Source organism: Hemicordylus capensis, chromosome 6 (assembly GCF_027244095.1).
Source record: "Hemicordylus capensis ecotype Gifberg chromosome 6, rHemCap1.1.pri, whole genome shotgun sequence".
Lineage (NCBI taxonomy): Eukaryota > Metazoa > Chordata > Lepidosauria > Squamata > Cordylidae > Hemicordylus > Hemicordylus capensis.
The window spans coordinates 61,359,189-61,379,919 of NC_069662.1; the positions used below are offsets into that span (position 1 = coordinate 61,359,189).

The 20,731-nt window shown below is 44.5% G+C and overlaps 1 protein-coding gene across 4 annotated transcripts in view; it reads right to left on the bottom strand.

Annotated features, from left to right (window-relative positions):
- Window positions 1-14,552, bottom strand: part of BTC (betacellulin) — a 63,493-nt gene extending 48,941 nt beyond the window's left edge. For 2 of the 4 annotated variants that reach the window (XM_053266459.1, XM_053266457.1), the window contains exons 1-2: window positions 14,252-14,552; window positions 13,997-14,040 (exon numbers count right to left, since the gene is read on the bottom strand). In XM_053266459.1, the coding sequence (XP_053122434.1) occupies window positions 13,997-14,040; window positions 14,252-14,499 (292 nt within the window). In that variant the 5' untranslated portion in view covers window positions 14,500-14,552. Of the gene's footprint in view, window positions 1-13,996 lie in introns of all 4 variants that reach the window. The other 2 variants (XM_053266460.1, XM_053266461.1) reach the window with 2 other exon arrangements.
- Window positions 14,553-20,731: the final 6,179 nt, after the last annotated feature.

Consider the following 20,731-nt stretch of genomic DNA (forward strand, 5'->3'; position numbering starts at 1 on the left):
GTGAATTAAAAGCTTTTTTTCCCTAAGAAAAAATACTCGAGGCACTTCATTGGCACTGATTTTGGAACACAAGTATTAATCAGAGGACAACTGACTGAAATAGCTACCTATCATAAAACAAAAAAATAAAATAAAGATCCGCTATTAGAAAAAGAGCACAAAATAACATCTTTCCCAGTTATTTGACAATAGAAAGCAGTTAGATCCACTTGAGACGTATATAACTTAAACTAACTTCACAAATAGTTTGAAATGAATAACAATCAGACAGGTTGTCAGGTTATGTCAACTGAAGAAAGGGCGGGGTGCAGATCCACCAGCTGCAAAGTACTGATATAACAAACTCTTCAGAATTCCACAAGCATCCCAAAACTAAATTATGTTAATGGATTAATATGGTCATTTTTCATTCTTACTAAAGGCACTACAGCTGACAATCTTATTGACACATGGATTAGAGCCTTTAGGAATAAAAGTAAGGGGCAAATGATAAAATTAAAGTTAAAGTGTATAGGTATATAAATAAGATAAATTTATATGCTAATGATATGCTAGGATCACCTGGTCCTAGGGAGGCAGTGATGTCCTGAGTAGAGGGCTGGAGGCAGTGATGGGTTGGATGTGGGCTAATAAACTGAGACGGAATCCGGGCAAGGCAGAGGTGCTGTTGGTCAGTAGGAGGGCCAATCGGGATGAAAGGATCCAACCGGCTCTGGATGGCATTGCACTCCCCTTGAAAGAGCAGGTGCACAGCTTGGGGTTATTGCTGGATCCGGCTCCACTTTTGGAAGCTCAGATGAAGGCGGTAGCCAGGGGTGCCTTTGCACAGCTTCAGCTAGTGCACCAGCTGCACCCCTTTCTTGAGAAGGCAGGTCTGGCCACAATTACCCACATCTTAGTCATTACTGTAATGCACTCTACGTGGCGCTGACTTTGAAGAATATTTGGAAACTGACAGCTAGTGCAAAATGTGGCAGCTATGATTTTGTCCAGAGCTGCCAGCTGAGATCCATTTTGAAGGATTGACATTGGCTGTCAATTTGTTTCCAGGTCCAATTGAAGGTGCTGGTTTTGACCTTTAAACCCTTAATGGTTTGGGCCCTGGATAACCGAGGGACTTCCTGCTCCCAAAAGTTTCTGCCCATTTGACAAGGTCATCAGAGCAGGCTCTGCTCCTCATGCCAACCATGAGGGAAGCTCGGCTGTCAACAGGGCCTTCTCATTTATTGCCCTCAGACTTTGGAATGCTCCCCTGGTGGGCCTCCGCTCCTCAGTCTCCATCACAGTTTTTAGAAAGCAAGTGAAATCTTGGCTTGTTACCCAGGCTTTTATATTGATTGATTGATTTGATTTTACATGTTTTTATATGAATGTTGTTGTTGTTTGTTGCTGCCGCCCTGTATTTTATGGTCTTATTCAGTGTTACCTCTAACAGGAATTTCCAGATGTTGTTGATTAGAACTCCCATAATGCCCAGCCAAAGGCCAATGCAGCTGGGGATCCTGGGAGTGGCAGGTGCTTTCTATCAGCTTCAGCTGATACACCAGCTACATCCGTTTCTTGAGATGAATGACCTTGGAACATATGCTGGTAACCTCTAGGCTGGATTACTGCAATGTAGGCTGCATTACTGCAAAAAAGCTCTATGTGGGGCTGCCTTTGTATGTAGCCCGGAAACTACAGTTGGTATAGTATGCGGCAGCCAGGTTGGTCTCTGGGATATCTAGGAGAGACCATATTACTCCTGTGTTGAAATAACTACACTGGCTGCCGATAAGTTTCCGGGCAAAATACAAGGTGCTGGTTATTACCTATGAAGCCTTAAACAGTTTAGGCCCTGGGTATTTAAGAGAACGTCTTCTTCACCTTAAGCCCCATTGCCTATTAAAATAGTGAAGAGAGGTTTGTCTGCAGTTGCCTTCAGCTTGTCTGGCGGCTACTTGGGGATGGGCTTTGTCCATTGCTGCCCCTGGGCTTTGGAATGTGCTCCCTTTTGAAATAAGAGCCTCTGCATTTCTGGCAACTTATAAAAAGGCACTGATCACATATTTATTCACCAAGGCAGAAATCTGTAATTTGCTCTGTATGGACTGAACTTCAGCAGTACACAAGTGACCTACTGCTGGCCAACCCTGAATCGCTGGTGGTGATGGGAGGTGACTTCAATGCTAGGATGGAACCAGATGCCCACACCCTATTTACTCGACATCAGCTACCCACGCCTCACCCAGGATCTGAGCTCCTACCCCGTCCTGCTTGTCAAAAGATCAGAGAGCAAATTTTGCAGGAATATGCTTAGCACAAATGACTGCCAGACTTAACCTTCAAATCCTAAATGTCTCACTGGAAAGTGATCACCCAGGAGAATTTACATATCTATTTGGAACAAAAACAAGCACCATCGACTATATTGCTGTTTCTGGGAACCTGCTCCCTTCTGTTGCGAACTTTAAAGTCATGCCTCACGTAGATAGTGACCACTTCCCACTCCTCCTCCTCCAGCTGGCCCTTGGCCCAACAGCTATGCCTGGAGACCCGCGACACTCCCAATATTTTACCAGAGGGCCAGGGAGATGCTGTGCCAAATGGACACCTCAGCTTGATCAAACAATAAAAGAGTTGCTTACAGCAAAACCCTTCCTGACTTACCAGCAAGACCTCACATCAAAGGATTCATCTTTTGCCTCTTTGGAGAGAGATGACGTTTTAGTACCTGAACTCCAAAAACATTTAATTAGGGAAGTGGACTACGTTCCAAAGCCACCCAGGTGTCCATCCAAACCCTGGTTTGATAATAGAATATCAATAGAATAGATAATAGATAGAAGCAAAGAAAGCCCTTACATCCTCCTACCTTGCCTACAGAGCTAGCACTGGGGCAGACGCCTTAGAGGGCCTCTCACATCTTTTACAACTCAAGAAACAATATAAACATCTACTGACAACCAAGAAGAGAGGACATGAAGGCCACCTGGTCACGACTTATCAAGGCAGCCAAAGATAAGGACTCCTCCACATTTTGGCGCATCACGGCCAACTCTTCCTACAATGGCATAACCCCAATAGATTCCCACATCCCTCCAGCAACCTGGGAATTTCACTTCCAGAGCCTATACGAGGATGTCAAAGCAAACTTTGGTCCCCCACCAAAGGATATAAAAGACTTGCCTAGCTGGCCACCAGTCACTGCAGTGGAGGTTGAGTCTTTTGTCTCACAATCTAAAGCAGGAAAGGCCCCAGGAGAAGACCTCATCCCTACAGATCTTATAAAAAGTAACCTGGAGTGGTGGGCCCAGCCCTGGCTTCATTATTTACCCGTATTGACTGCCAGGGCCGCATCCCCAGGGACAGGGGGCGGGTAGGGATGTGCATGGAACTGGCTGGCCCGGTTTAGTTTGAGGCCAGACTGGCCTCAAACCCAACCAGGCCAGTTCGGTCTGGCACCCCCTCGAACCCCTCCCCCCTGTTTGGTTTGGGGGGTTCACGATCCTTATTTTTTTTTAAACCTGTTACTCCCCTCGGGGAAATTCCTGGAGGCGGCGGGGGGGTCCACGGAGGTTCCCCTCCCCCCACTGGCCTTCAAAAGCACCCCCTCACCTGGTTCAGGTGCTCTTCAGCTGCCTTTCGGCCTTCGCCCAGTGGCCATGTTGGGGGCTGGGCTCCTGTGCACATGGCCTAGGGATGTGCACAAACCAATTCGAACCCTGGTCGGCTTGAGGCTTTGATGGTGGGAGATGGCTTTAAGGGTGGGGGAGGTTGCACTCCCCCCCCCCGCGTTTCCCGGGTTTTGCTGCGTTTCTGCGCACATTGGGTGCATGAGCGTGCGCGACGCATGCAGTCGCAGCTACTACTTCTGGTTACTTCCGGACAACATTGGAACAGGGCAGCAGGGAGGTACACTGCCGCCCCGGTGGGCTTTTAGGGAATTATGCACTGGTGGGGGAAACGCGGGGGGGAGTGCATCCTCCCTCACCCTTAAAGTCACCCACCACCCGCCGTTGAACCAGCCCCTGCTGGTTCCGTACACATCCCTACTGCCTACACATTCCTGACTCGGTTGAGGTGGTTTGTCTTTGCAGCCCCAGACCTTCTGAAGACAAGCCTGCTTGCAGGTTGATTGCTCTCCTGTTCCACTTGTGCCTTCTCCCTGAGTGCTTGATTGTTTCCACCTCTCCCTGAGGACCAAAGATCTCTCATGAGGGGGAGATTTATGGAGCCCTTGGGAGCATAAGTTGGAAGAAGTCACACTGAAGGCGTAGCTGGCGGACCATCTGCAGGCAGCCGCCAAAGCCAGCTGCCAAAGGGATTGGGGATTCTGTTGGTGTGCCGTCCACATTGCTGCCCAACTGAACTCCAAAAACTGAGCTGATGGAGCTGGTCTCCAGGTTGTTTTGGAGTCACCCAGACTTTTAGTGCTGAGGGACTTCAATATCCATTGTGAGGCTGACTTGTCTGGTGCGGCTCAGGAGTTCATAGCGTCCATAACAACTATGGGCCTATCCCAACTAGTTTCAGGACCAACTTATGTTGCCAGTCACAAACTTGATTTGGTCTTTTGTTTGGATCAGCAGGGTGTTCCGTGGGTGAGGGATCCGGTAGTTTCCCCATTGTCATGGACAGACCACTACCTGCTTAAGGTTGGTTTCACAGCCACAACCCAGCCCTGCAGGGGTGGAGGACCTTTTAAGATGGTCCACCTGAGATCACTGCTGGACCCAGTAGGATACCAAAATGCTTTGGAGGGGTTTAATGTTGGTCCTGCCAGTGATTTTGTCGATACCCTGGTGGGAACCTGGAATAGGGAACTCACCAGGGCAGTAGACATGATTGCTCCTAAGTGTCCCTTCCAGTCTACTTTAAGAGTGGTCCCTTGCTATACAGAGGAGTTGCGGGGTCTGAAGCAGCAAGGAAGGCGACTGTAGTGCAAGTGGAGGAGAACTCAACTTGAAATTGACAGGATGCAGCATAGAGCCCATTTGAAGGTTTATGCAGAAGCAATGCGTGTGGCAAAAAACCAATTCTGGTTTACATGCATTGCGTCTGCAAGTTCGCATTCAGCAGAGCTGTCCCGGGTTGCGAGGAGTTTGATTCAGGCTCCTTCCATTTCAAATCAGTCCCCAGAGACTTTGTTCTGCTGCAATGCTTTTAATGAGTTCTTTGCAGACAAAGTCTCCTGTATTTGGGCCAACTTGGACTCCACTATTTCTGCAGAGCCTATTAAGGTGGTGTCCAGCAATCTCTCTTGCAGTATTAGGTTGGATCAGTTTCAATCTGTGATGCCTGATGATGCGGACAAGCTGCTTGGGGTGGTACAGCCTACCACTTGTTCTCTGGATCCTTGTCCAACTTGGCTACTTCTATCTAGCAGGGAAATTGTTGGAGATGGCCTAGTTAATATCATAGCTGAGGAAGGGTAGCATGCCACATTGTTTGAAGGAGGCAATTATTAGGCTGCTTCTTAAGAAGTCTTCCCTAGATCCCTCAGTGATGGACAGTTATCCAATCTCCCATGGTTGGGCAAGGTGATTGAGAGAGTGGTAGCTAACCAGTTCCAGGCAGTTTTGGAGGAAACTGATTATCTAGACCCATTTCAAACTGGCTTTAGAGCGGGCTATGGGGTTGAGCCTGCCTTGGTCGGCCTGACAGATGACCTTTACCAGGGAATCAACAAAGGGAATATGACTCTGTTGGTTCTTTTGGATCTCTCGGCGGTGTTCGATACCATCAACCATGGTATCCTTCTGGATTGCCTGAGAGAACTGGGGATAGGAGGTACTGCTTTGCAGTGGTTCCACTCCTCTCTAAGGCAGATTCCAGATGGTGGATCTTGGTGATGGTTCCTCTTCAAAACAGGAGCTATTATATGGAGCCCCTCAGGGCTCCATTCTGTCACCAGTGCTTTTTAACATTTACATGAAACTACTGGCCGAGGTCATCAGGAGATTTGGTGCAGGGTGTTATCAGCATACTGATTACACCCAAATCTATTTCTCCTTATCATCATCATCATCAGGAAATGGCATTGACTCCCTAAATGCCTGCCTATGGGCAGTAATGGGCTGGATGAGGGATAACAAATTGAAACTGAATCCAAGCAAGACAGAGGTGCTCATTGTGGAGGATCGGAATTTTAGGAATGAGTTACATCTTCCTATGCTGGATGGGGTTATACTCCCCCAGAAGGAACAGGTAAGCAGCTTGGGAGTGCTTTTGGATCCAGGCCTCACCCTGGTATCTCAGGTGGAGGCTATGGCCAGGAGTGCTTTCTATCAACTTCGGCTGATTCAACAGCTGCGTCCATTCCTTGAAGAGAATAATCTCAACAGAGGTGCATCAGCTGGTAACCTCCAGGCTCGACTATTGCAATGCGCTCTACGTGGGGCTGCCTTTTTATGTAGTTCGGAAACTTCAGTTAGTTCAAAATGCAGCAGCCAGACTGGTCTCCTCTTTGCCTCCATCCTCCCAAATCCTCTATTCATTCATTGGCCTTATTTGTCTTTGCACTTTTGTGGGGAGGCAAGGACTTGACTGTGGGTGTGCTGCTTGTACACCACCTGCAGGTCTGTTGATAATATCTCCCAAGTGTTGCTGCCCACTTGACGATGTCATCTGAGGGGGCTCTGCTCCGGGTGCCGACAATGAGGGAGGCTCAGTTGAGGACAGGGCCTTCTCTGTTGCTGGGACAGGGCCTTCTCTGTTGCTGCCCCCAGACTCTGGAATGCTCTCCCAGTGGCTAGTCGCTCCTCGGTCTCCATCACAGCTTTTAGAAAGCAAGTTAAATCATGGCTTTTTACCCAGGCTTTTATTTGATTGTCTCTGCTGCTGCTCTTTGTACTCTGTATTGCTTTTATGCTTTTGTTTTAAATTTTGAATCAGATTTGTTTTATATTTTTAGCTTAATATTTTAATTGTGTCTTTTTTACAATCTTGTTTTTAAATTTTGCTATAAACCGCCTTGGGATTGTTTTAATGAAAGGCAGTATATTAAATAAATAAATAAATAAATAAATAAATAAATAAATAAATAAATAAATAAATAAATATTGATCGGGTCTGTTATCTCCCATCCCCATATACAGTACTACCGTTAACATGTTCATAGAATATAATTAGAAGTTATGATTGATATTCATGATTGTATCTTTGACCTAGGTTTTCTTTTTATGATTTTTTTAAATTACAAAATCTGATCTAAATTTTTAAAACCCTATTTTTTAAAAATCATCTTTTTAAATCAACCCTAGATCCCATTATCTCATGTTACAGCCCTTTAGCAGGTTAAAAACTAATAAAGGGATGAACAAAAGTGAGAAAGATTATCCTCCCTGAACGTAAGTAGTTGGTTAAAAAACACAAAACAGAACTAATTTTTCCTATAAGTCTATTTGAAGAAACTCTTCTACAAGCTCCATTTCATAGCACTCTGCGGATAACACTGCACGGAGGACACCATACTCAAAACAAAGTTCTATTATAACAAACCTATTTAAGTGCATGTGATAAGTATAAATTTTGTTTAAGTCCATTGACACCATCACGTATAGCTGTTCAGACAATATAAATTTAGGCTTAAAACTCCAGATACAGAGGCAGAAGAATTTATATTGTTATACGGACATTTTAGCAAAGGTGCACCGAGGTAATTTTGGAGCCTGGACCTAAAGGCCTTTGGAGATCTCCCCACTACAAGTTAAGCATCATTTTTTAACACGTAGGTTCTTGAGGGCACAACCACACCACCCAGGACAGACTAAGGACGATTTGGGGGCCCCCAGGGGTGTGGTGTCTCTGGACTTCAGCCCCGAAGTCCAGGGATAAGAGCGCCTCTGCATTTTAGTAAACTGAATATTACTTAGTCTCTTTCTTTACAGAAGGGAAAAAATAGACTATTTGAATGTAAACCACTCACTTTAGACCACCACCACATCACTCTGAATATTATCAAATCAGGTCCTTTTTAATCATTTAAGAACCAATGTCCAGTTAAGGGGGAAAGCAACTTTTGAAATTACTAAAATATCTATAAATTGCTGTTAGAATATGAATCAGAGATGAAACAAATAAAAGGTTATACTGTATGGTAAAATAGATTGAAGACATAGGAAATGCTATACCTATGCACGACATTTTCTCCTACTGTATATATTTTAAAGTACCGTGAACATGATATACAACACCAAATGTTATAAACAACACACACACACCCCTACACCTTGTTGGGAGTGCCAGAAAAGTCTCAGAGGTATTTGGGTCGCCCCCCCACCAGATAGATGTTTCCAATGACAAAAAGAAATTGGAAGAAAATTAAACTATTGTTAGAGGAGAAGTATTCTAGTCTGCTAGATCCACTACTCTTTTTGATGAAGTAAGACACCAGAATTAGAGAGACTTCACTTCATAAATGGTCGCAATGAACAGAATTCTTTAAGAAAATGTTGGAGACCTGACATTTCTGTCTGTGAGAAAGAATGGCTAGAAAAGATGTAGGGCTTTGCCCTGGGGACTAAAGTGACCATTTATGTTAGCATAAAGTGGGGCAGGGAGGAGACAAAAGTGAAATGAATGTGATGGATTCAATGCCTTTTATTGTGGGCAAGGTGAATAATTTACTCTCAAATATTCAGTCATGTTTTCTGATGCTGTGATTGTTATTTGGTGTGCTGCTGAAGAAACTCTCAGTTGTCTTGTATCTTTTTATCTATATGTATATCACCTTTCCTCCCTGTTTTTGTTTCTCTTGGCCTCACATGCTTTGAGCCAATTTCTCTCCACATACTTCTTGTCAACATTTCCCAACTTTTTACATTGCAAAGATTAAAGGAATTTCTACTTATAACTAAATGCCCACATCATCTAAAAATTCAAAATATGTGCCTTAAGGACATTTTGAAGGAAGCATGAGACACCATGCAATTTAATAAAAATTACCACTCAAGGTAAGATGCAGAAAGACCACTCTTCATATTTTCTTTTTCATTTCCTTTTAACTAATTCAGTAGTGCCAAAACAGCCACCCATCCCCACAATGAACACATGCACTGAACTCTCAGTCCAGCTGATTAAAATCAGAATGCACCAATTAACTAGCTGCAGTTTTAGCCAATTAATCTGCTAATTAAATTCATTAAAGCTTTCATTCCTATCATGTTTTCATGCTGGATTACTATAAGCAATGATAAGCTAGACTTAGTTTACCAAAACAGGAAGAAATAATCAACCAAAAAAGAACAGTGCTTTGTTTCTAGCAAAAAGTTAGCTGCATCTAGCAAGGGAATTGAACAGAAAGAGAAAATATGGGATTGTAGCAGCACAACATTTCATCACTGAGCTCAGAGTATGGCATTATCACATTCCAGTACTTCCAGAAAAACATGTAATCCAGTCTCATCACTGGCAACATCCCAAAGTAAATGTAATAGAACTAGAACAGGCTTCAGATTTATTTTTTATATGCCAGTGTAATAATGCCATATGTAGGTAAAGTAGTTTGTGGTATTTCTAGATTGGTAACTGTCATATTACCATATTACACCAGCGTGGTGTAGTGGTTAGAGTGCTGGACTAGGACCAGCGAGACCCGAGTTCAAATCCCCATTCAGCCATGAGACTAGCTGGGTGACTCTGGGCCAGTCACTTCTCTCTCAGCCTAACCTACTTCACAGGGTTGTTGTGAAAGAGAAACTTAAGTATGTAGTACACTGCTCTGGGCTCCTTGGAGGAAGAGCAGGATATAAATGTAAAATAATAATAATAATAATAATAATTAATAATAATAATAATACAAACTACCTGTAGCCAAAAATTGGTGGAACCATAAAATTGAAAAAGTTGAAGAAAATGAAGATGTAAAAATATTATGGGACTTCCGACTACAAACAGACAAACATCTGCCACACAATACACCAGATATAACAGTAGTCGAGAAGAAAGAAAAACAAGTTAAAATAATCGACATAGCAATACCAGGGGATAGCAGAATAGAAGAAAAAGAAATAGAAAAAAATCACAAAATACAAAGATCTACAAATTGAAATTGAAAGGCTGTGGCAGAAAAAGACCAAAATAATCCCAGTGGTAATTGGTGCCCTGGGTGCAGTTCCAAAAGACCTTGAAGAGCACCTCAACACCATAGAGGCCACAGAAATCACCACCAGCCAATTACAAAAAGCAGCTTTACTGGGAACAGCCTATATTTTGCGACGATATCTATAATAACCAACAGTATTGATGATAAAATTCAGCCATCCCAGGTCCTTGGGAAGGACTCGATGTCTGGATAAAACAAACCAGTCAATAACACCTGTCTGACTGTGTAAACAAGAAATAATAATATAAGTGAGGATTCTAGCCAAGGCAAAATGAGCAGGTGCACACAGATGTTTGCTAATTTTTAATCACTATTGATCTTAAACCCCTAAACAGAGTGCTAAAGCGCAACCATTACCTACTATCACTGATATTGTCATATGGGGTCTACCCTGAGTGGAAGTGTTCTCAGTATTTGATGTAAAACACAGATTCTGGCATATAGAACTGGACACAGATTCCATTCCTTTTGGCCGATATTGTTGGCTCCGTATGCCAATGGGCATAAGCCCTGCTCCAGAAGTGTTCCAGCATAGGCTGAATCAAGAGCTAGAGAATATCCTGGGCCTAAAAATAAATTGCAGACAGCATCCTAATTGCGAGAGGAGATACTGAAATAGGTGCAGCAAGAGATCATGACAAAAAAATGAGTCTTCTTTTTCAGAGTGATGCAGGGAAACAAATATAAAACTGAACCTAAACACGGTCAGTTTAAAACTAAAGGAAGTGCCTTACATTAGGCATCTGTTGACCACAGAGGGTCTAAAATACTGACCCAGGAAAAGTTGAAGCAATTTAGAAGATTGTGAGACCTGTGGATGTGAAAGGAGTCCAAAGATTCTTAGGAATGGCAAGCTACCTAGCTAAGTTTTGCAATGGCTAGCTGATCACTGTGAACCACTCTGGCAGCTGACACATGAAGAAGTGGAATGGGAACAGTCAGCAGCAAGCTGAGGTGATTAAAGATACAATAACCAGTACAAAACCCCTGTATTGAAGTACTACAGTCCAAATGAACAGCTAGTGTTGCAATGTAATGCATCAAAGTCAGGGCTAGGAGCTGCCCTATTACAGAATCAACAACACTGTTCCCTCTATCAAATTCCCAGATGTTGTTCACTACAACTACCAGCATCCCAGCTGCAATGGCCTTTGGCTGGGGATTGTGGAAGCTACAGTATAGTCAACAACATCTGGGAATCCCTGTTAGAGCCAACACTGATCAGCAAATAGTTGCATTTGCCAGTAGCACACTGTCAGAAATGGAAAGAGGTTGTGCACTGATTGAAAAAGAACTTTTGGCTGTACTATTTGGAATGTAATGATTCCATCAGCTCACACTTGGGCAGACTGTGCATGTGCAATCAGAGCATAAACCACTGGGAACCATTATGCGGAAGCCATTACTGAGTGCCCCAAAAGAGTCTTCAGATAATGCTAATGCAACTTCAGGACTATGATGTGCATATCCAGTACCACCCAGGCAAAGATCTTGTACTGGTGGTAGGCACATAAGCAGAGCTTACCTCACAAAGCCCAGCGCAGGCAGTTCAGCAGAGAAGGACACAGAATCAATAAATATGTTCCAGTACCTATCAATTTATTGTCCCCATTTGTAGGCAATACAGGAAGGCACTGCTCAGGACAAGAGCCTACAGATAATCAAGCGTGTGTTATCCTTGAGGGTTGACTGGAGTCAAAGAATGAGCTACCATGAGAGGCAACACCCTACTTTGCAGTGAGGGAGGAGCTCAGTGTTCAAGATGGGATTCTTTTTCAGGCTAACAAAGCTGTCATCCCTGCTGTCCCTATTCAGCTCAGCATAGTTGCCCCTTTCAGTGGCTTTTGCTGGAGTCTCCTTTGAGTTTCTTTTAAAATGTGAACTCTTTGGGGACAGGAAACCATTTTCTTATTCCTTTTACTAGGCAAACTGCTTTGAGAACTTCTTTGTTCGAAAGCAGCATATACATATTTTAAAACAGCAACAGCATCTGATAATGCTCTCATGCTAGAAATTTTGTAAACCATTTTGTAAAACATGTCGTACTACATAAAGTACTATGGGACCCAGTCTGTCCATAAGTTCTAATTTGCAATGGACTATTTTAAGATGCTTGAGAACCCAGTATAAACACACAGAGCTAAATATAGACAACTTGCCCTGTTCAGTGCCATAGCACAAGCAGAAAACTCTGATGAATTAGCATAGTTTGACAGCAGTAATTCCTGCTGATGCTTATATCCACCCCCCACCTCACCATCCAAAAGAATTATTTTCCAGCCATAAGAAAGACTTACTCTATTTTGAGTACCAGAACTGAGCGTCAGAATGACATAATTAAAATGCATTTAATATGATCAATGTCCCTTTTCCCTTTACCATAAGTAGACATGACTTGATTTCATGCACATAGGATTAAGCCATTATGCTTGCTAGCAGACAGAATGGGTTCTAACTCAGATTTTTTTTAGGAATAAAGCACTAAGCAGGCACTGAGGGACAGGGAAAATGAACTCTGGCCAACAGTACTTTTCCATTCTGTCCAGCTTTAGCAGTCCCTCTATACTGAGGGTGAGCAGAAGGGATCAACTAGTAACCTCTGCTAACTTGGCAAAGAAGCACCTTTTAAAGTGGTGATTCTCTTTATTTAGCAGGGGGCGAATAACTGGTCCTATCCACCCCCAGCATAGTACCTCCAGTGACTGTTGCTGGTGTCTTATGTTTATTTTTAGATTGTGAGCCCTTTGGGGACAGGGATCCATCTTGTTTATTTATTTATTTATTATTTCTCTGTGTAAATCACCCTGAGCCATTTTTGGAGGGGCAGTATAGAAATCGAATGAATGAATGAAGGTCAGGGAGCTTTGCAGTAGATAAAGGGTTTTGAAACCAAAACTGCTTAATAAAAATCACAACCAAAAAGAGCCCAGTCAGGTACACTTATTTGTCTGATAGATGAGCAAGCTGTATATCTCTTGAGCCTCAGTGTTCCCCAGCTGTAAAATGGGACTTTATGCTTAAGTGGTCTTACACAACTTGCTGTTCCTTTAAATTGCAAAATCCGCCATACCAGACCAAGTCATTCCAGTATATGGCTCATGGGGTGCAGTGCAGTAGTTAACTGGCTCAACCGCAGAGTCATTATTTTGCACTTACCTTCAGCCCCCCCCACCCCATTTTCCACCTATTTTGGGGTGGTGGGCCTTGAGGTTCTAGTAAAAAAAGTAAATTCTACAAGCCTAGTGTCTACCCATCCCTATTCTACAAAACTCTACAACTGCTGTGTGCTTGCCAGCGATGTAGTTGCAAATTCAGAAGCACAGGCACTCTCCATGACAGCCCGGGGCCCCCATGGCCATGCCCACCCCAACAGCCAGCCGAGAAGTACCAGAGCTCTGTCCCTGAACGTCCCCTCTCCACTGGTGCCTGCCTAACCTTGCTCCTGCTGTAGAAGATGCTGTAGAATCAACCAGCTCTTCGGGTTTTTTAATCAGCAAGTGAGGCTTTTTAACATACTACACAGGCATAATAAGAGGAAGTATTTTTCCCAGCAGCTCTTAAAGGCTCAGCTCCTACCAGGGGGAAAAAAGCTGGCAAATTTATGATTTTTTTTAAAAAGGGACAATCACAACGAAGTCCAGGAATTACTGGGTTGCCGTTGCCACTTTATTTTCTGGCCAAGTCCCCTGTGCCTTTAAAAGTTTCAAGTCACGCAGAAACTCCACAAGAACAGCTTATTCCCTCCCCACATCTCTGTACGGTCATACCTGTTTCACCTCTGCCTGTAATGAAATCATTAATGCCACAGAGGGGTGTGCGGCTCGGGGGGGAGGGGGCAGTTGTTCCCACCCGCCGCGACCAGCCAACATTGCCACGCTAGTGCACGTGTTTTGATTTCTATTTATTTACCTACTTTGCAGGAGCATATTTTGCCCCTTCCCTGCGAAGTAGTCCTGCAGAGGAAAAAGAAGTAGCAAGTAGTCTAGAAGAAAATATTTCTTTGCGCCTTTGCTTCCCGCTGACACCCGGGTAGGTGGCTTTTGCGCGAAGGACAGGAGCAGCAGAAGGCAGCCGAAATAACTAGCCAGTAGCCACCAGCCCACCACAATCCTCGAGGAGTAGCCCCCACTCTCAGGCTCCTCTCGCCCCCACCTCAGTCCTCACCCAAGAGCAACAGCAGAGGTCCGCTGCCCAGGCGCGCCACCGGGTCCATCCAAGCTCAGCCAGCGAGCGGCCGCGCCGCGCGCACAACCTCCAAGAGAGCAGCAGGCTGCAAAAATGGGGAGGAGCCAGCAGGACAAGCCGCCTCGCTCGCCGCCCGAAGGAAAGCGCCTCCTCCTCGCTGTGGTAGGTGCGAGGCTGCTCATCATGATCAGCGCGGAAAAAGGCAGGTACCGCAGCCTCCTGTTCATATCCCCAGCGGCAGCCGGCCCCGAAGGTGCCTGGGCAGCTCCTGCTCCTCTGGCAGAGGGTGGTGGGTGGAGAGATCCTCCTCTTACCTCAGAGATGGAGGGAACGGATATTCCTCCTTCAGCCGAGGCGGAAAAGGGGGGATTTCCTCTACTAAAAGGGAGTTTAGCACGCTTATAAACGGTTGGTTGCTACTGGAGATAGTTGGGACACCACTTCCTCAGATGCATGAAGTGCTATCTTCGGTTAGCAGATGTACACACATGCTTGGGTGCTCTTTGCATGTTATGGCGTTTTGGCCCCACTGCGTGAAGAACAAGGAAACCCATGCAAGGGATGTCTGCAGAGCCACCGTGGTGTAGTGGTTAGAGTGCTGGACTAGGACTGGGGAGACGCGAGTTCAAATCCCCATTCAGCCATGATACTTGCTGGGTGACTCTGGGCCAGTCACTTCTCTCTAGTCTCAGCCTAACCAGGGGCAGAGCCACCATTGGACCAACCTGGGGGGTGCAGGTTTAGCTCCCGAGGAGGGACCACACGGCCCCTTCAGGAGCTAAACTAAGGCTGGAACTGCATTCACAGCACAGCCAGGAGCGGTTCTTTCCATGCGGCGCGAACACAGCGCCAGCCTTAGTTTAGCTCCCGAAGGGGCCGCTTGGCCCCTTTGGGAGTTAAACTCCAACTCCAAATGGAGCCCAGACCACGCCTCCCATGTCTGATGTCAGATGCGGGGGGCAGGGTCAGTGAGGCCGCTGCCGTGGCTGCACACAAGCCACTGGCGGTCAGGCTCCTCCGTTGAGCCTAACCTACTTCACGGGGATGTTGTGAGGAGAAACCTAAGTGTGTAGGCTCTGGGCTCCTTGGAGGAAGAGTGGGATATAAAATGTGAAATTGGCTTCCACACAGGCTAGATGTAGATGCCTTCCCTCTGCTGTTCTTGAAGGTCACTACAGTGGGACTCCTTATGCAGAGCGTCTATGCCCTTGTGGTGATGGGGAAGTTGAATCAATCGAACATGTTCTGCTTCATTGCTCCTTTTATAGGGACTTACGTCTAGAATTAATATTTCCTTCCATTGCTGGCTCGTTCCCCAGGAAATTCACCTAGCCAACAAGTGGCCTTCCTGCTTGAGGATAGTATTCCTGCCATTACTTGGAAAGTGGTGGGCTTCTGTGTGGCAGCTTGAAGACTGCGTCGGCTTCTAATTAATAAATCCAGTGCTGCCCTATAGCTTTTTAGTTATAGTATAGTTGGTGGGTTTTGAGACTGTTATTTTGGTTTTGTTGACCTAACAATCTTTTAAACTGTTATTTATGCTTTTATTTCAATTTATTTCAATAATAATAATAATAATAATAATAATATGGCCACGAGCTTGGATGGTTTTAAAAGTTGGGGTAGGGTGGGGGGGCTTAGACAAATTCACGGAGGACAGGTCGTCTATCTGGTGGCTCCAGACTCAGAGGCAAGATGCCTCTGAATGCCAGTTGCAGGAAAGAGGGCATGCCCTCACCGGTGGGCCAATGTATGAAACAGGATGCTGGACTGGATGGGCCTTGGGCACAGAGCCGGACCAGGGCACTGAGAGGGCAGTGGAATGTATGTGGGGAGGACTCCATCCCCTGAGGGGAATATCTTACAGTGCTCACATGTGGTCCTATTCAAATGAAACCAGGGTGGGCCCTGCTTAGCTAGGGGGACAAGCCATGCTTCCTACCACAAGACCAGCTCTCCTCTCCAAGGAGAGACTTTTGATGTCAGCTCAGTTAATTTTAGATCTCACTCAGGTTGAATCAGGGAGGCCCCGTTCTGAATGCATGTGTGCACACACTGCCTTGATACTTCAGCTCAGGACAAAACTCATTCTGCACACAGATGAAAAAAATTAGAGAGAACACTGCTTGGGCCTGACCCAGCAGGACTTTTCTTATGTTCTTAAGTTAAGAACAGAATTCAGTTCAAATTATAAAGGGGGAAAGATAGGAGGTCCCTTAATAAAATCCACAGGCGTTATCCCTTGACTTTCCTCAGTTTTGCCAAATCATTCTCCCCTGTAGCCACAATAGCTAGAGGGCCATCCCAAAAAGTTAGAGAATGCGGACTGACTCCCACCACCCATAATTCAAGATCGGGAAGAATATGAACATATGCAACTGACTTGTTTAGTCAAGTACTGTCTACTCTAACTGGCAACAGCCCTAACGCTGTTTAAGGTCCTTTTATTGGAAATGCCACCAGGGAACAAACTTGTGGCATTCGGTACACAAAAGGTACAGAATCTATGTTGCAGCAAGGCAGAATGTGGGACGTGATCCTTCCTCTCCGTGACCTATTGCAGGCAAAAGCACTAAATCCATGGAATCCCAGCAAGTATGTTGGGAGGAGTGGTGGTTTTTGTTTTAAATGCATGAGTTTTCAAACTGCCTTCTGGAGGACCCTGGGTTTCTTATCTTATTAGGGGTTCCTTATGAACTGTGTGCATTGGCTGGGGCATATCCTAAAATCCTTTGCAGTGTACAGAGATTCTGCAGCAGATTTTAAGGGGTTCTTCAACAGAACAGTTGATGTACCAGGGCTCCTTTGAAAGTAGAAAATTAGAAAAATTGTTTTAATGGATAAAGATAAGCTGTTTTGTGGAAATATGCATTCATGCAGTGTTTTTTATGATGCCAAAAACTCCACTCTGAAACCTGAAATTGCTCTGTGGGATAACAAAGGGACTTTAAGGGTCATTTGGTATTCATGATTTCTTTTCTGAAATTGTATTTAATCATCAAAACGGTAGTGTTACTAGATACCATGGTTATATTTTATAACAAAACAGCTCTTTATATGATGATTCTGACCAACTTAGCATTATGTTATTTAGTGCCTTGTACTAGCCTCTAGCCTCTGCATTGAAATTGACTTTCTGTGTTACTAGATACCATCGTTATATTTTATAACAAAACAGCTCTTTATATGATGATTCTGACCAACTTAGCATTATGTTATTTAGTGCCTTGTACTCTAGCCTCTGCATTGAAATTGACTTTCTTTTCCTTCTCTGAAAATGCTAACAACTTATTAGGCCTTTCAGTTTATCACGCTATGAATGCTTGCACATACAGTAATCCCTCGACCTACGAACTACTCAACTTACGTTTTTTTCGAGTTACGAGCAACAAAAAAGACCGGAAGTAGTTGCCGGTTTAGAATCAGCTTACTCGACCTACGAATGTTTAGATGCGGCTTCCTTGAATTACGAGTGTTTTGAGACTTCCGTGGTGCGCTCCTCGACTTACGAAAATTTCGACCTCCGAACGTGCGTTCGGAATGGATTATTTACGTAAGTCGAGGGACCACTGTAAGTAGAATCTCTGTCTTTGCTTTGGTTAGGCTTCAATGGAAGTAGGAAATCTTTCCTTTGGAAGTACATTCCACTATCAAGAATTGCAGCCTGGAAGGCTTGGCCTTGAATTGTCTTTTATCACATCCCCTGGGCCCTGCCGTCCTCCCTCATTCAGTCCTGTTCAGTCTTGCAATTGCCCTAGCTATTATATACTTGATTCTGTGCTTGTACCAGTGAAGTGCAACAGGTTCTGCTTTATTATTACAGAGATACAACAAGGGGGAAGACAGCACTTATATTTTTGCCTGTCTAGCTGCTACTGAAGACACCAAATCCTTCTCAGGAAAAAGGTATCAGCCTCACAGCCAAGGCCAAAGCCAATTTTAGAATGCAATTTCTTTTCTCCAGTAGGAACTACTTGCCTTTGGAACATAGCAGGCATAGAGGCTAATAGTGAAGCAGTTATAATGAAGGAGTTTCTAATGAAAGAATGCCCAAAGAGGACAGGCATTCCATGAGTGGTCACTAGTGGTGTGCATGGATCCGGGGCCTGCTGGTTCGATGGTGCGGGGGATCTCTTTAAGGATGGGGGAGGGTGCTCTTACCCCTCCCACCACATTCCCCCCGCTGCCACTGCCTTTTAAAATGATCCAGCGGGGCAGCAGTGTACCTCCTTGCCACCCCGGTGCCTCCTTGGCCTGGAAGTTACCGCTGCACATGTTGTGACATGCAAGCGGGCGCAACATGCACATGTGCAGTGGCAACTTCTGGTCACTTCCAGTCTGAGGAGGCACCAGGGCAGCAAGAAGGTATGCTGCCACCCTGCCAGACCATTTTAAAAGGCGGTGCCAGTGGGGGAAATGCGGCGGGAGGGGTAAGAGCACCCTCCCCCATCCTTAAAGAGATCCCCTTAGCTTAGAACCAGGCAAACCGCCAGTCTTTCGAACTGGTTTAGAGGCCCATAAAGGAACTCCGAACTGGTTTTGTGCACATCCCTAGTGGTCACACAGTATCAAATATCCCAAGCCCTTTTGAGGTGTTATGTAACTGTGTATCCTGAACGCAGTTCCAGTGTCAACAGAGCATGACGAGGAGCCCCATCCTTTGCACTAACACACTCCATAGCCCTGCCCCCTGCTCTCCACAGATACAGTGTTTGTCTGTAGAGACAAACACTACAGTTGAAGAGAGAGCCTCCCCATGATTGATTTCTCTCCGGGTACAGTGTTTGTCTCCTCAAACAAATGCTGGGAGACATAGCGCAGGGGCAGGAGTTGCCCACACATTTCTATTGGCATATGCAGTGCACATGGTTATAATATATATTATACGAATACAACAAATATTTATATACCGCTTTTCAACCAAAGTACCCAAAGTGGTTTATATAGATATTTATAAATAAATAAAGTGACTCCCTGTCCCCAAAGGGCTCACAATCTAAGAAACAAACATGAGATATACACCAGCAACAGCCACTGGAGGGATGCTGTGCTGAGGGATGTATAGGGCCAGTTCTTCTCCCCCTGCTCAATAAAGAGCTACTGGGTAAGTTTGGGTAAAGCTACTGGGTAAGTTTGTGGCTGATCATTTCCTAGATCACAATCTTAGCCACTACACTACACCAGGAAGTCTCTCATGTCACTTGCCAGAATGACTCAGTGTCTTTAAAAATGAAACCAATGTGGAAATAAAGGAGATTACAAAGAAATTGCATAGATATGACTCTGACATAATAGCTGTGAAACCTGTTCTTAGCAATTAACATTTCCTAAGAACAGGAACATTTCCTAAGAAGAGGAGCAACTGGAATGCCACAATAACACAGTTGTCTTCCTTGAAGAAGTAGGGTAGGTTTTTCAGCATTAGCCTCCTCCCACTAAAATCAGCAAATTTTATACCAGATTGCTACAATGGGAGTAAGGTAAAGTATGCCGTCAAGTCAATTTTGATTCCTGGCGCCCACAGAGCCCTGTGGTTTTCTTTGGTAGAATACAGGAGGGGTTTACCACTGCCATCCCCTGCGCAGTATTTTATTTATTTATTTATTATTATTATTTTATTTACATGTATATCCCGCTCTTCCTCCAAGGAGCCCAGAGCGGTGTACATACTTGAGTTTCTCTTTCACAACAACCCTGTGAAGTAGGTTAGGCTGAGAGAGAAGTGACTGGCCCAGAGTCACCCAGCTAGTCTGTATGAGATGATGCCTTCCAGCATCTTCCTATATTGCTGCTGCACGATGTAGTACCAGCAGCGGGGATTCGAACCGGCAACTTTCTGCTTGTTAGTCAAGCATTTCCCCACTGCGCCACTTAAGGTGACACAATGAGAGTAGACTGAGCAAAAAATATTTTAATCCCCTATACCTAGAATTGCTAAGGACTCTGAAGAAACCTTCTGGGCAAACAACTTCCAGTGCCTAATTTGTTTTCCTCACTCTAAGACTTTTTCACATATTACACAGTGGCAATACCTTGGTTTCCTACTGAAGGTATATGCATGCAACAGGAACTATTCTGACTTCCTAATTAGTATATGCGTGTGGGCCCTCCCTGTAGTTGCTCCTGGGCTGTGGAAAGCGCTTTGTATAGACATTTGTGATTTAACATCTTTACCAGCCTTTAAAAGAGCCCTTCCGACATTTTTTTTTAGCCTGGCTTTTAGTAATGTTTGAATCTTTTAAGTTGTTTTAAATTGTTGTTTTAATGGCTGTTTTGTTTTGTTTTTGTTGTATTTATTTTTGTGAACTGCACAGAGCTTTTAGTCAGGTGGTATATAAATTAAATAAATAATATACATGTTGAAAAATTCAAGTTTATACTGACTCCATAATTTGAAATGCACACCTGAGACTTACTGGGCATACAGCTAAAAAAATGGTAGTGTGTGGATTGCTACCA